Source organism: Thamnophis elegans, chromosome 12 (genome assembly GCF_009769535.1).
Source record: "Thamnophis elegans isolate rThaEle1 chromosome 12, rThaEle1.pri, whole genome shotgun sequence".
NCBI lineage: Eukaryota > Metazoa > Chordata > Lepidosauria > Squamata > Colubridae > Thamnophis > Thamnophis elegans.
This window is the reverse complement of record NC_045552.1, coordinates 11,469,226-11,481,766: the sequence shown is the minus strand read 5'-3', so window position 1 is coordinate 11,481,766 and position 12,541 is coordinate 11,469,226. Positions and strand designations below refer to the sequence as shown.

Here is a 12,541-nt window from a genome sequence, read left to right as displayed (position 1 = left end):
GCTGGCAAGGCGCCCCTCGACATGAGTGACATCACATTGGCCATGCCCAACCAGGCACATGACCACCTTGCCACGTCCATCCAGATGGTCATTAGGCAGGTCGTATTAGTGGTCTGCGGGATTTAAAATTATGAATTTATTGGTCCCTGAGGTCCGAAAGGTTGTGACCCCTGTTCTGATCCATGCCCCTGTACAATTAAGGGTCCATAAATCATCCCCCCAAAATAGTTGCTTTTGTGGCCCAGCAGGATCTGTTGGAGCTGCCACCAGACTCCAATAGCGAGGGGTCCTATGAGTTGGCTCTGGAGGATGTGGAGGACCCTGAACAGCGTTCCGACTCTGAGCAGGGCACAGAGAGGCTGGTTGGCCACCAGGAGGTTCCAGAGCCTTGGACCAGTGGGGTGGAGACAAGGGAGAGTGAGCCGGACGCCAGCAGTGAGTTGTTCCTGGATGCCCGGCACTGAAGAGCTAATAGGTGTCAGGAACAGTTGCGCAAGTACAGGAGGTAATTGCACTCAGCTGGTGGTCATCTCCAGACTATAAAAAGGACTGCTTGTGCACATGCCCCTCTTGCAGAAGTCAATGCAGGAATTAATGTCGGAGAATATTATTGTGAGCTTGGTAGGCTGGATTGCTGCCAAGCCTTATCTGTGCTGGATTGCTGCCCAAGCTTGTCTGTGCCGGTTTGCTGCCAAGGACCTGTCTGTCTGTTAATTAAATGCCGTAACTTATCTTTGGCTCGGAGTGTGTGTTGGTGTGGGACGAGGGGGGTCAGAACAGTTGTCCTAACTTTTCTTGAAAACCTCCAGTGAAGAAGCATCCACAATTCCAGGAGGAGAGCTCTTCCACTGCTTGTCTATGAAGATTCTCAATCATCCAGGTCATGGCTTGCCCCACAGTGTTTTTTCCCCGAAAGGCAGCTGGACTTCCTTGTTTTTCTTGTTTAAAAACATTTTGCTTCTCATCCAAGAAGCTTCTTCAGAACTCCAAATGAGATGATGAGAAAAGTAAAAGGTTTTCAAAGGGAAAAAAAAAACATGACAAGTCCAGTGGCCTTTTCGAAAAAGCACTTTTGAGTCTTCCACTGTTTCTCATTTCTATGTAAGGTAAAGGTTCCCCTCACCCATATGTGCCAGTCGTTCCCGACTCTAGGGGGCGGTGCTCATCTCTGTTTCAAAGCCAAAGAGACAGTGCTGTCTGAAGACCTCTCCATGGTCACGTGGCCATCATGACTCAATCCCCAAGATGCACGGAATGCTGTTACCTTCCCACCAAAAGTGGTTCCTATTTTTCTACTTGCATTTTTATGTGCTTTCAAACAGCTAGGTTGGCAGAAGCTGGGAAAAGGAACATGAGCTCACTTCATTACGCAGCGTTAGGGTTTCGAACCACTGACCTTTCTGATCGACAAGCTCAGCATCTTTGCCCCTGAGCCACCGCATCCCAGTTCTACATAATCCCTACTTGTTTCCATACTGGGTCTCCCTTTGATGTTGCCCAATGGGCAATTCTGACAACTAGTGATTGAAAACGGTCAGGCTTACAATTCCCAGGTTGCTCCCACACTCTGTGGGAACCGGAGCTCAACCTCACCAACTCACCTTGGAGTAAACAGTTGACTCTTGTCGCTGCCCATCACGATACCAGGTGATTTCAGCTGCTGGCTTGGCTCCAGCTGCGCGGCAGGAAAGGTTGTAAGGGATGTTGGAGATGACATGGACAATGGGACCGCTGTGAATCTCAGGGTCATTGGGGGGGACTGCAAGAACAGAGGCAGAGAGTTAGGGTTGGTTACCTTGTCTTGGAAAGAGGCTATAGACCAGCAAGCCAGGGAATGACCACCTGTTGAGACTACAATTCATTCACTAATAGAAGAAAATATTTGTAGCTCGGGGTTGAACTATGGTGATCTTACGCGCCGAGCCATATCCCTTTCCTCGTAGCGCAATTTAGGCTTTCACGATACTCTCATGGAAAAATCCACCAGAACAGGGATGTCAAACTAGATTTCATTGAGGTCCACATAAGGGTTCTGTTTGACCTCGGGTGTCAGACCTGCAAGCCATCTTTTCTTTTTTAGGTTTCAGGTCTGCCACACTTTCTAGTGTGGGAATATGGGAGGGGGGATGATATGGAGTTTGGTGATGTGTAGCCATAACAACATTCTTCTTAGAAAGTTAAGGTCTGGTTTGCACACCTGACATTGGGGGGGGGGGGAGGGCAGGGTCAGCGTGGCCAGGGTGGTCATGGCAGAAGGTTGCAGGAGGCTGTCCCAACCGAAAATGGAGCTCACAGGGGGTGCCTGTAGTGCCCCAAGTGCTCTACCAGTGAAAATAGGTTCCTAAGTTCCATTTTTGGCTGGAACGGCCTCCTGCAATCCTCTGCCAGCGAAAACAAAGCTTGGGAGGGCCACGAGCAGCCCCTGCAAGCTCCATTTCCTCTGGCAGAGGCACTGTGGGCCAGTCCTCTGTTGTTTCCAGGGCAGCCCCCACAGGCCAGATCTAAGCACCCTGCGGGTCCGGTCATTGAGTTTGATACCCCTGAACCAGAAGAATCAACAAGAGACCTTGGCAGACAATATTAGATGTTTGACTTTCTCTTGGTGTATATTAATTGGGGTAGCTTTTCAGGAGACCCAAATTGAGATTTTGAAACACTGGGATCGTCTGATCAACACAAAAACAGGACAGGAACTCACTAAGTACAGTAAGTTTGGCTCGCTGGGAGCGCAGGGCCGCTTGTGTGGCTTGGCACTCGTAAACAGCATCGTCGTCTAGTTCAGCATAGTCGATGCGTAAGTTGTGTTGACCGGCAGACGCATCTCCTACAATAGAGTAGCGGGACCAACCTGTGGAGAAAGCCATAGGATAATATGTCAGCTGTTACCGGGTAGACCAGATTGGAAACTATGACCAGATAAACTAACTCTACTTATTCTAAAGTTAGATTAATAGAATCTTGCAAGTCTGAAAATAAGACACCTCCCGCCATTATTTTTGGCAGCCAAGAATTTAGGGATGGTCTCTTCTTAGTCTCTTGCTATGCCTGCTATACAGCTGTAGGCTACGTTCCCTCTTATCCGATCATTCTCTAGGCAGCATCTCTTTTTTTCCCTGGTCTCCCAAGGTCTTTCCCGCACATCATTACAAGGATGAAACTGGGATTGAAAAATCCAGTTCTGTGTTGCTCAGGATGAGATTGACTTATGAACAACACCTATTGCAGTTTGTGGTAAGCCACTATTTCTCCCAATAAGGTTCTATGAGTGTCCTTTCCCCAATCAACTACCATGTCACTCTTCTGCCCTAGGCTTCCTTAACAAGCATGAAGCAGAGTCTTGGTCCCGGCAAAACCTCTTTTATTAACACGACTGTGTATTCCTTTCATTCACAGTCAACAAGGCATGGCAAAAACAAAGTCAAGTCTTTCAGAGGAATATTTATCAACACGAACCTTATCTTGCTTGGAGAGCTGCCAGATAACTACTTTCCAAAGGCAGGGCAAGGCAACACTTGGCACAGAGTCTCTTATAATCACAAACAGAACTTTCCACTCTTGAAACGACTGAAGGAATGAATTGTTTCCTGCAAAAGCCCCCTCCCCATTCGCTCCTCTTTTGTTTCCTATGGGAGGGGCCAATCACCTGCAAGATGTGGCTTTACTCCCAAATCGACCCCACTTTCTTAGTTCTTCCTGTTTTCTGGCAGCTCTGCGCATGCGCACACTGGGAACAGGCTCCAGCTGTTCCTCTGCCTCACTGCTGTTTAGCTCCCTCTTTGCCTCCAATGCAGAGCCCTCGTCTGAGCTTTCCTCAACCCCAGGACTGGCCCATGTTCCTCCCGAACCTCCTCACTGTCTGTCTCCAGGCCACAACAATACAGTCATGATAGACCTACCGGGTAAGTCTCTCTCTCCCCCTAAGGCTAGTCCATCTTTGGTCCATTGAACCATGCCACGGTAGCCCATGATCACACATGCTAATGTCACCGACTGACCGGACACAATCACTTGATCCATAGGCTGTTGAAAGAAATAGGCGGCCAACCCTGTGAAAACAAAACAAAGATTTAAAGTCAGACTGCTTAGTGATCCTAATAGAGAAATCAGGACTTCTTGGCTGGAGCTTCAGAGGAGATATGCTTGAACCGATTTGCTGAATTCAGACTGATCGTCTGCCAAGACCAGCATTTCGCTTCTGCCAGTGGCCCATTTATCTTGGAAAGTTTACAGGAAGGGAGAAAACACAGGCTTATCCAATATTGTCTTCAGAGCCTGCTACTACTGTGTTTTCCCAAAAATAAGACAGGGTCTTATTTTCTTTTGATCCACAAAATAAACACTTGGCCTTATTTTTGGGGAGGTCTTATTATTTTTGAGGTGCAGGAGGCAGTGAGCATGGTCACCTCATGGCTGCTTCTGTGTTGCAATATTTTCGGGGAGGGCTTAATTTGTGGGGGAGGGCTTATTTTAGAGCATGAGCTCAAAAGCCCGATTCTGCTTATTATCCAGGGAGGTCTTATTTTTGGGGAAATAGCGTAGTGGCACACCACTTTTCTATACACGGAGGATCGACATCGTTATTTTATCTAAAAGCAGTCCCCCCCACCCGGCCTCACACACGTAAGGTGTTTTTTGTGATTAGCGGTTCTGAATTAGTACATCTTATTTTTTTAGGTAAAATTATGCCACCTGTAAGCCAATCCACCCATTTTCTGAAAAGCTGCAGTGTTGATGGCAGACAACAATATGGGGAAAATTTTCGATGCTCCTATCAATATGCTAATGGGATATTTGCTTTGCATGCAAAACATTTCAGGTTTCAGAAAGACTAAGAGAGATCTTCGTTTGAAATTTAACTAGAGGCATTGCAGGACATGAGAGTGGTGCCTGATATAGGCCACTGCCAAGGATCTGCCAGGCGACATTTGGAATTTCTCTCAAGTGGGTCCTGGAGATCTTGCACTTTGCTTTGTTGTGAAGAGACCAGGGGAGGTGCTGAGTGAGTGGGGATTATCCATTGCACTATCGACTTCTCAGCACTCTGGTGCCACCCTGGTTTTCCATTACAGTCCAAGCGAAGGTGCCAAAAGAGAATTCCACCAGTGGGCCTTTTTGCGATGGGGAGGTAGAGCAGGAAAGTACAGCCACAGCTCCCCATCCCTCGCATTGCAATTCGGAGTAACACTCTCAAATCCTGCCCGGATAGCCAGTAAGAAAGGCCAAGCGTTAGGCGTAAGGTAATAACATGGAAAGCCCTTTTTCACTCTTTATAGAAACAATAAAATAAATATTCTTCCAATTTGCAGGTTCTGTGTTTTGCCACCACCAACACACGCTAATAATCAGAATGTGTTTCTTGCATTTTCCCAGTGTAATTTTTCTTCCAGTGGCCAAGCCATTTCCCACTTCAATTCAAAGCTTGCTTACTCAGAAACAATTCCTACTGAATTAATTCAACGGGGCTTACTCTAGAGTAAGGGCTGCATTCTCCCTCTCTTTTGTGAGAGCTGAAAAAGGCAAAAATGTGGAGGCGAAGAAAAGGGAGATAGAGCGTGCCTTGTTTTATTACTTTTAAAGATGACACCGTTGCCCTCAGGTCCCTGCCGTAGCCTTATCTCTCCACACAGATGCTCAGGTGCAGCCTGGTGCGCTGTGAGTTTGCTCTTCACCAAGGAAACTTCTGCCTGGCTCCACAGTACTCCTACAAAACTACTTTCTTTCCTGCCTTCCTGCTTCGCTCTTGGCGAATGCATTTAAAGGTAGCTCAGAGTTGGCAGGCATCCAGGACTGTACACAGACAGGTGTGCGCATACCAATGTACCATTGGAGGACTAGATTCCTAGACCTCAGACTTTGCTTTCTACTAAATGTATTTTTCGGAGTATAAGACGCACCTTTTTCCCTCAAAAAAGAGGGTGAAAATCTGGGTGCGTCTTATACACTGAATACAGCATTTTTGGCCTCCCAAAGTTCTACCCCCTTTGCAAAAATGGCTGTGCATAGCCTTTAGGAGCCTTCCAGAGTGCTCCTGGGGGCTGGAGAGGGCAAAAATGAGCGAAAAAGGGGGCATTTTGTGCTCGTTTTTGCCCCCTCAGCCCCCAGGAGCACTCCAGAAGCCTCCTAAAGGCTATGCATGCCCCCTTTTTTGACAAAAAACAGGCCCATTTTCACAAAAAACAGGTCGTTTTTGGAAGGTCTGCAGAGTGCAAAAATCTTTTTTAAAAAATTTGCCTCTTCAAAATCTTGGTGCATCTTATACTCCGGTGCATCTTATACTCTGAAAAACATGGTAAATCAAAGCAGGAGCAGACAGTCAACATGATCACAGTGACACGCATGTGAACAGATCAGCAGATCCTGTAACATCGATCTTATTCCATCTGTTTATGGACGGCTTTAAACTTTTGAATTCCATTCTTTAACGAAAGAGTGAAATAGATTTATAAAGGAACAAAAAAAGAGGCTTTAGAAAGAGCGCAGAGAAGAGCAGCAAAGATAATTAGGGTGATGGAGGCTAAAACATAGGAACTGGGTATGGCTAGGAGTCTAATGAAGAGTAGGATCGGGGTGATGTGGTAACAGTCATAGTCAATATTTCAGGGGTTGACACCAAGAAGAAGGGGACAACCTATTCTCCAAAGCACCTGTGGGCAGGGAGAAGACGTAACGGATGGAAAAAGACAGATCCAACCTACAACTAGGGGGAAGTTGCCTGACAGTGAGAATGGCTTGCCTTCAAAAGTTGGAGGTGCTCCATCACTGGAGGTTTTTAAGAAAGAGACTGGACATCGATTTCTCCAGAATGGCACAAGGTCTCCTGCTTGAGCAGAGGGCTGTACTAGAAGACCTTCAAAGTCCCTTCTAACCTTGTTATAGCAATAGCACTTAAGACTTATATACAGCTTTACAGTGTTCTACAGCCCTCTCTAAGCAGTTTACAGCATATTTCCCCCAACAATCTGTGTCCTCATTTCACCCACCTCAGAAGGATGGAAGGCTGAGTCAACCTTGAGCCCGGTGAGATTTGAACTGCCAAATTGCAGGCAGCTGGCAGGCAGGCAGAAGTAGCCTGCAGTACCGCACTCTAACCACTGCGCCACCCTGGCTCCTTTGATACCTTGATTTTGTTAACTGATGCTTCTCATGTAGGCAGACTCTTGAAATGAGCGCTGTTGCTATTCAAGAGGTGTCTTACACACACGAATGTCATAGTTGCTCCATATTGATTGCTGATTGGACCCAGCATAGTCCAATCACAACTACATAAATGTTCGTAAATGATAATACAGATCCATATCCTTCAAATATGGGTTCCTTGGCACCTTGAGGGTAAACAGTGGTTCCACGCAGGTGTCCTCCAGGTATCTGTAGGTCTTCCAAATCCCATTAGGTTGACTTATGTTAGGGAAAATGGGAATTGTAGTTCAATGCACCCAGAAGATTTAAGTTAGGGTATTGTTTCCCAGCTGAAATAAACCCAGTTACCCATGAAAAGCTGTTTGCCCTTGACGGATCTACTCCTTGGTCTTTTGACCACCAGGAAGCTCTTAAGATTCAAGGAGCTGAACAGAGCCTGTTTTGCTGCACAGATTCCTCCAACGTAAAGCCTGCTTAACTGCAATCCAATAAGGGCTGGCCTTTTGTTCTATTGTTGAGAAGTTTACTCACTCCATCAGGATCTGAATAGTGGGATAATCCCTTCAAGAGGGTCAAGAAGATTGCGGCACAGAATCAGCTAAAGACAAAGGCCTCAATGGCAGTCAAGAAAGGCATTTTTTCTTGACCTAAGCACAGTACACAAAATTGTCTGCTACAACGTCCTACCTGTCAACGACTTCTTCAGCTTCAACCTCAATAGTACACGGGAAAATCATCAATACAAATTAGCAATAGCAATAGCAGTTAGACTTATATACCGCTTCATAGGGCTTTCAGCCCTCTCTAAGCAGTTTACAGAGTCAGCATATTGCCCCCAACAACAATCCGGGTCCTCATTTTACCCACCACGGAAGGATGGAAGGCTGAGTCAACCCTGAGCCGGTGAGATTTGAACAGCCGAACTGCAGAACTGCAGTCAGCTGAAGTAGCCTGCAGTGCTGCATTTAACCACTGTGCCACCTCGGCTCAAGGTAAACTGCTCCAAACTTGATGGCAGAAAATACGACTTCAGCAAGAGGGTGATCAACCCCTGGAATGCTCTACCCAACTCTGTTATTACATCCTCAAACCCTCACAGCTTCAATCTCAAACTGTCTACAGTGAACCTCGCCCCATTCCTAAGAGGTCCATAAAGGGGGTGTGCATAAGCGCACCAGCGTGCCTACCATCCCTGTCCGACTGTCCCCCTTTATTTGTACTCATTTCGTTTGTTCATGTCCATGTCCATACTTATACCTGCTATCTTGCACATGTTTGACAAACTAATAAACAAAATAAATAAAATAGAATAAGCCACTTCTCTTGGGCTTTAGATACTCCAGAGAAGCAGGACCAAGTTCAGCTGACCAATCTTCTGAGAAAGGTTGAAGTGAACCCTGCTTGCGACTGGTATGAATTCTTAAGCCTATCATCGTGAGCATCAAGAAATGGGTCAAAATGGCTTTTAAGGTTGGTGACTCCTGTCCTAGGTAATTTGTCTACATTTCTATCATTTACAAATACGCCCACAGACACACTCTTATGACCAACCAAACACCATCTGGGGGTTTCCTCTGGAGACTTTCAAGAGCATTCTACCACTCACAAGAGCACCACACACTGCAGTGTTACTTAAAAGCTGTAAGTCAGCTCACCACCTATGACCCCGGAAGCCATTCTTGGCTCTAGGAAATTCATGCTGGTTGCTTTAGAGAAGTTACTGTCTTCCAATTCTGGCCAATGCAACTCCGATGTAAGAGACCACAGACAGCTGTGCCAGCAAGAGCCTCTACAAATAGCAGAAGACAAATGGAAGAGGCATGGCCATGCAAAGGGATTGAACTAGGAACTCTGGAAGAGTAGGGGTGCAGTGGCTGAAAGTCCAGGCAGCAGGGCGGGGTAGAAATGATTGAGAGATGATTGAGCTCTTTCTTTCTAACCACAGTACATTTGTTTCTCTCTTCTTCATAGCTGAAATGGACAAGGAAAAGTGGAGTCTTTCAAGTGACTCCAAGCCTTTGAGAAACACGCCACTGTTCCATCTCAAAAATAATGATGACAGCCTGTCACTCACAGAATGAATAGCTGAGTAATTATGTGAACTTGGGATGGGCGTGCATGCGTGTCACATTCTCCAAAGTGGCGTCTGCTCGATTTGGTGAATTGAGGAGAGAGAGAGAGAGAGGTTTTGATGTTTCAATTATTGTTATGTTTCACCTTCTCCTAGGAACCATTAGGAACACATCTGACGGGTGTTTAGTTTTAAATTGTGGAGTGAACATCCCACGAAGGACCTCCAGTCTGGAGCACAAAGCCATATTTGGGCCTACATTTCTGAGGCTGGTGAAAAGTTAGCAGATCTGGCTTCTGTTGACAGCTTGGGAGGGCAGGACTCACAAGAAGTGTCTGAACATAATGACTTATCGGTAGAACAGGAATAGACTGTGAGAAGAGGCAGAAGCAGTTATCATCTATCTGGAGCAAGTTCTTTTGGTATGAGAACCAGCCGTCTGCGCAAGACAAGTTAAGATTAGAAACAAAGGAATCTAGATTAGCTCAAGGAGGTGGGCAGTCCCCACACATCTGAAGTAGACGAATGACTTTCAACGAACTCAGATCAACAGGAGGCACCAGGAATGCAGATATCAAAATAGACATTAAGAGGCAGCCAGGATCTCCAAGGTTGTATTCCTATAACAAAAACTTAAAAAGTCTTTGAATTAACTTTACTTTGAATTAACTTTTTCTTTTACTGATTTGTAGAGTTATACAAATTGGGTGTTTTGCAGGGGCTCAGTGGCTAAGATACTGAGCTTGCCGATCAGAAAGGTTGGCAGATCGGCGGTTCGAATCCCTAGCGCTGCCTAACGGAGTGAGCTCCCGTTACTTGTCCCAGCTTCTGCCAACCTAGCAGTTCGCTTGCACATAAAAATGCAAATAGAAAAAATAGGAGCCACCTTTGGTGGGAAGTAACAGCGCTCCGGGTGCCTTCGGTGTTTAGTCATGCCGGCCACATGACCACGGAGACGTCTTCGGACAGCGCTGGCTCTTCGGCTTTGAAACGGAGATGAGCAACGCCCCCTAGAGTCGGCAACGACTAGCACATATATGCGAGGGGAACCTTTACCTTTAGCTTTTTACAGTTGTATTGGCTTGTAAATTAACGGTCTGGGCTCAGGCAACATGGGAAGCCATAAAAAAAACCTAACCAAGATTGCAACCAATCTGAATTAGCATCTGGGGTGAATGGAGCCACCAGATACGGAAGTGGGTAAACCACATTGTGCGAAAATCCCCTAGAGTGACAATGGGCCCCCTCCTCTTTACATACTTTGGTGCAAGAGCTGTTGTGTTAAACCGCAACAGGCAGAGTTTCTTGCCACTGGCCAGGCTGCCTGGAGTTGATATGGATATATAAACCCAAAAACATCTGGAAGGCATTTGGTGGTTTTGCCAAGAAAGAAGCAACGGCCCAATGGTTACTGCAAGGGAGGCCTGCTGAGAACCAAGTATTCCCCTTTCCAAAACACTTACACTCCCTCCTCCCTCCACTGGTTCTCTCCCACTCTCCCACCCTACATCCCTCAGGCTCCAGGACGCCCTTGCCTCATATTTCCATGCTTCACAGCAAATCCCTTTTGAAGCGGCACAGAGGCTAAACTGAACTGCTGAATTTCTTCCTGGTAATAGGCGTGAAATCTGCAGCCCATTGTGCCAAAACTGCAGGGGAAAAAAAAAAGGGGGGGGACACGAAAGCACACATAACTCTTGTCCACCCCACATAACTAGAGCGGGTATTGGAAGGGGAGATGGGCCGATCCTCCACCTAGGCAAAAGTTAGCCCAGAGGGTTCAGGAAGAAATTCACCTTTGGGAATTAATTAGAATCGTGAGCGCGAGATATTGTGGCCTGCCAAAGGCAGTGAATTCTCTACCTCAGCCATTTCTGGATAATCCCTTGTTCCTCAGCTCTGGAAAAAAAAAGAGCAGGACATCTACTTCTTCTCCCCGATGGTAAAAGTGTGAATGTGCCCCCCCCCCCAAAAGTCCACCCGGATCTTTTAAGTTGTCGGTATACACGTTTCTCTATCCCTCCTGCCCATTTCTCTCCCTCCCTCCATCTCTGCTATGGCTCTGCAGTCACAAAACTGATTCCCTGCCAGGCAACCTAATTAAGGAAAAAAATTCCTATGATGAAGATCGGAGGGGAAAAAAAAAAGGGGTTGAGGCTGAGACACATTTTGTTAAAAAGTGGCTATCAAAAAGAGAAAACGAAAGGAGGAACAATAGGAGCAGTCCATCAATGGCAAAAAAAGCATGTGTGTGTGGGGGGAAGTGGGTGTGGATGCAAATGGTATGTCGCGGACAAATAAATCCATGGATGCTTCTCACCAGATCTCAAATCTTCTTGAACGGTTACGAGACCGATAGAAATATCAGAATAAAGTTGCTTCTCACATTCATTCAAGACAAATTTTATTTATTTATTTATTTTGCCCAGCATGAATTAGACAACAGATAAAAGTATAAACATGATTATGAATACATGAAATGAATAAGAATACAAAGGAACATTAGGACAAGGATGGTAGGCACGCTGGTGCGCTTATACACGCCCCTTACGGACCTCTTAGGGATGGGGTGAGGTTGACAGTAGACAGTCTAAGGTTAAAGTTGTGGGGGTTTGAGGATGCAACAACAGAATCAGGTAGAGCATTCCAGGCATTGACCACTCTGTTGTTGAAGTCGTATTTTCTGCAATCGAGTTTGGAGCAGTTTACCGTAAGCTTGTATTTATTGTGTGCTCGGGGGTTGTTGTGGTTGAAGCTGAAGTATTCATTGACAGGTAGGACATTGTAGTAGATAGTTGTATGTACTACGCATAGGTCGGATCGAAGATGGTGAAGTTCTAAGTTGTCTAAGCCCAAAATTTCAAGTCTATTTCAAGATATTCTGTTGCGAGCAGAGGAGTGGAGGACTCTTCTCGTGAAATATCCCTGGACTCGTTCGATTGTCTTAATGTCTGATATGCGGGGTTCCAGACAGATGAGTTGTATTCAAGAATTGGCCTAGCAAAAGTTTTGTATCCCCTAGTTTGCAGTTCAATATTACTGGAGAAGAATGTCCATAATAAAGTAATAATCCGAGGCAAGAGGTTCCTCAAAATTCCAATTTATTAAAAGAGACATGTTGGCACATCTGGGAAAACCCGAATTTGAAAGCTTCCAGGTTTTCCCACCCAGTTGAAAGTTCAAGATCCTGCCCCAACACCCACAATCCATTGCATGGTCCAATCTTTCACTGCCACGAAGGCAGGTTCCTCCCATCCACATCTAGCCAGGCGCAGGAACAAAAGTGACCTTGACTTTCAAGAAAGAATGTGATTATGGCTACGCATCACCCAA

At 46.0% G+C, this 12,541-nt stretch overlaps 1 protein-coding gene across 1 annotated transcript in view; it reads right to left on the bottom strand.

Moving 5' to 3' along the window:
• KIRREL2 (kirre like nephrin family adhesion molecule 2) overlaps positions 1-6,338 on the bottom strand; it is a 31,384-nt gene extending 25,046 nt beyond the window's left edge. The window contains exons 1-4 of the mRNA XM_032228517.1: positions 6,319-6,338; positions 3,897-4,081; positions 2,699-2,848; positions 1,602-1,759 (exon numbers count right to left, since the gene is read on the bottom strand). Coding sequence (XP_032084408.1) covers positions 1,602-1,759; positions 2,699-2,848; positions 3,897-4,081; positions 6,319-6,338 — 513 coding nt within the window. The remainder of the gene's footprint in view (positions 1-1,601; positions 1,760-2,698; positions 2,849-3,896; positions 4,082-6,318) is intronic.
• Between the last annotated feature and the right edge of the window lie 6,203 nt (positions 6,339-12,541).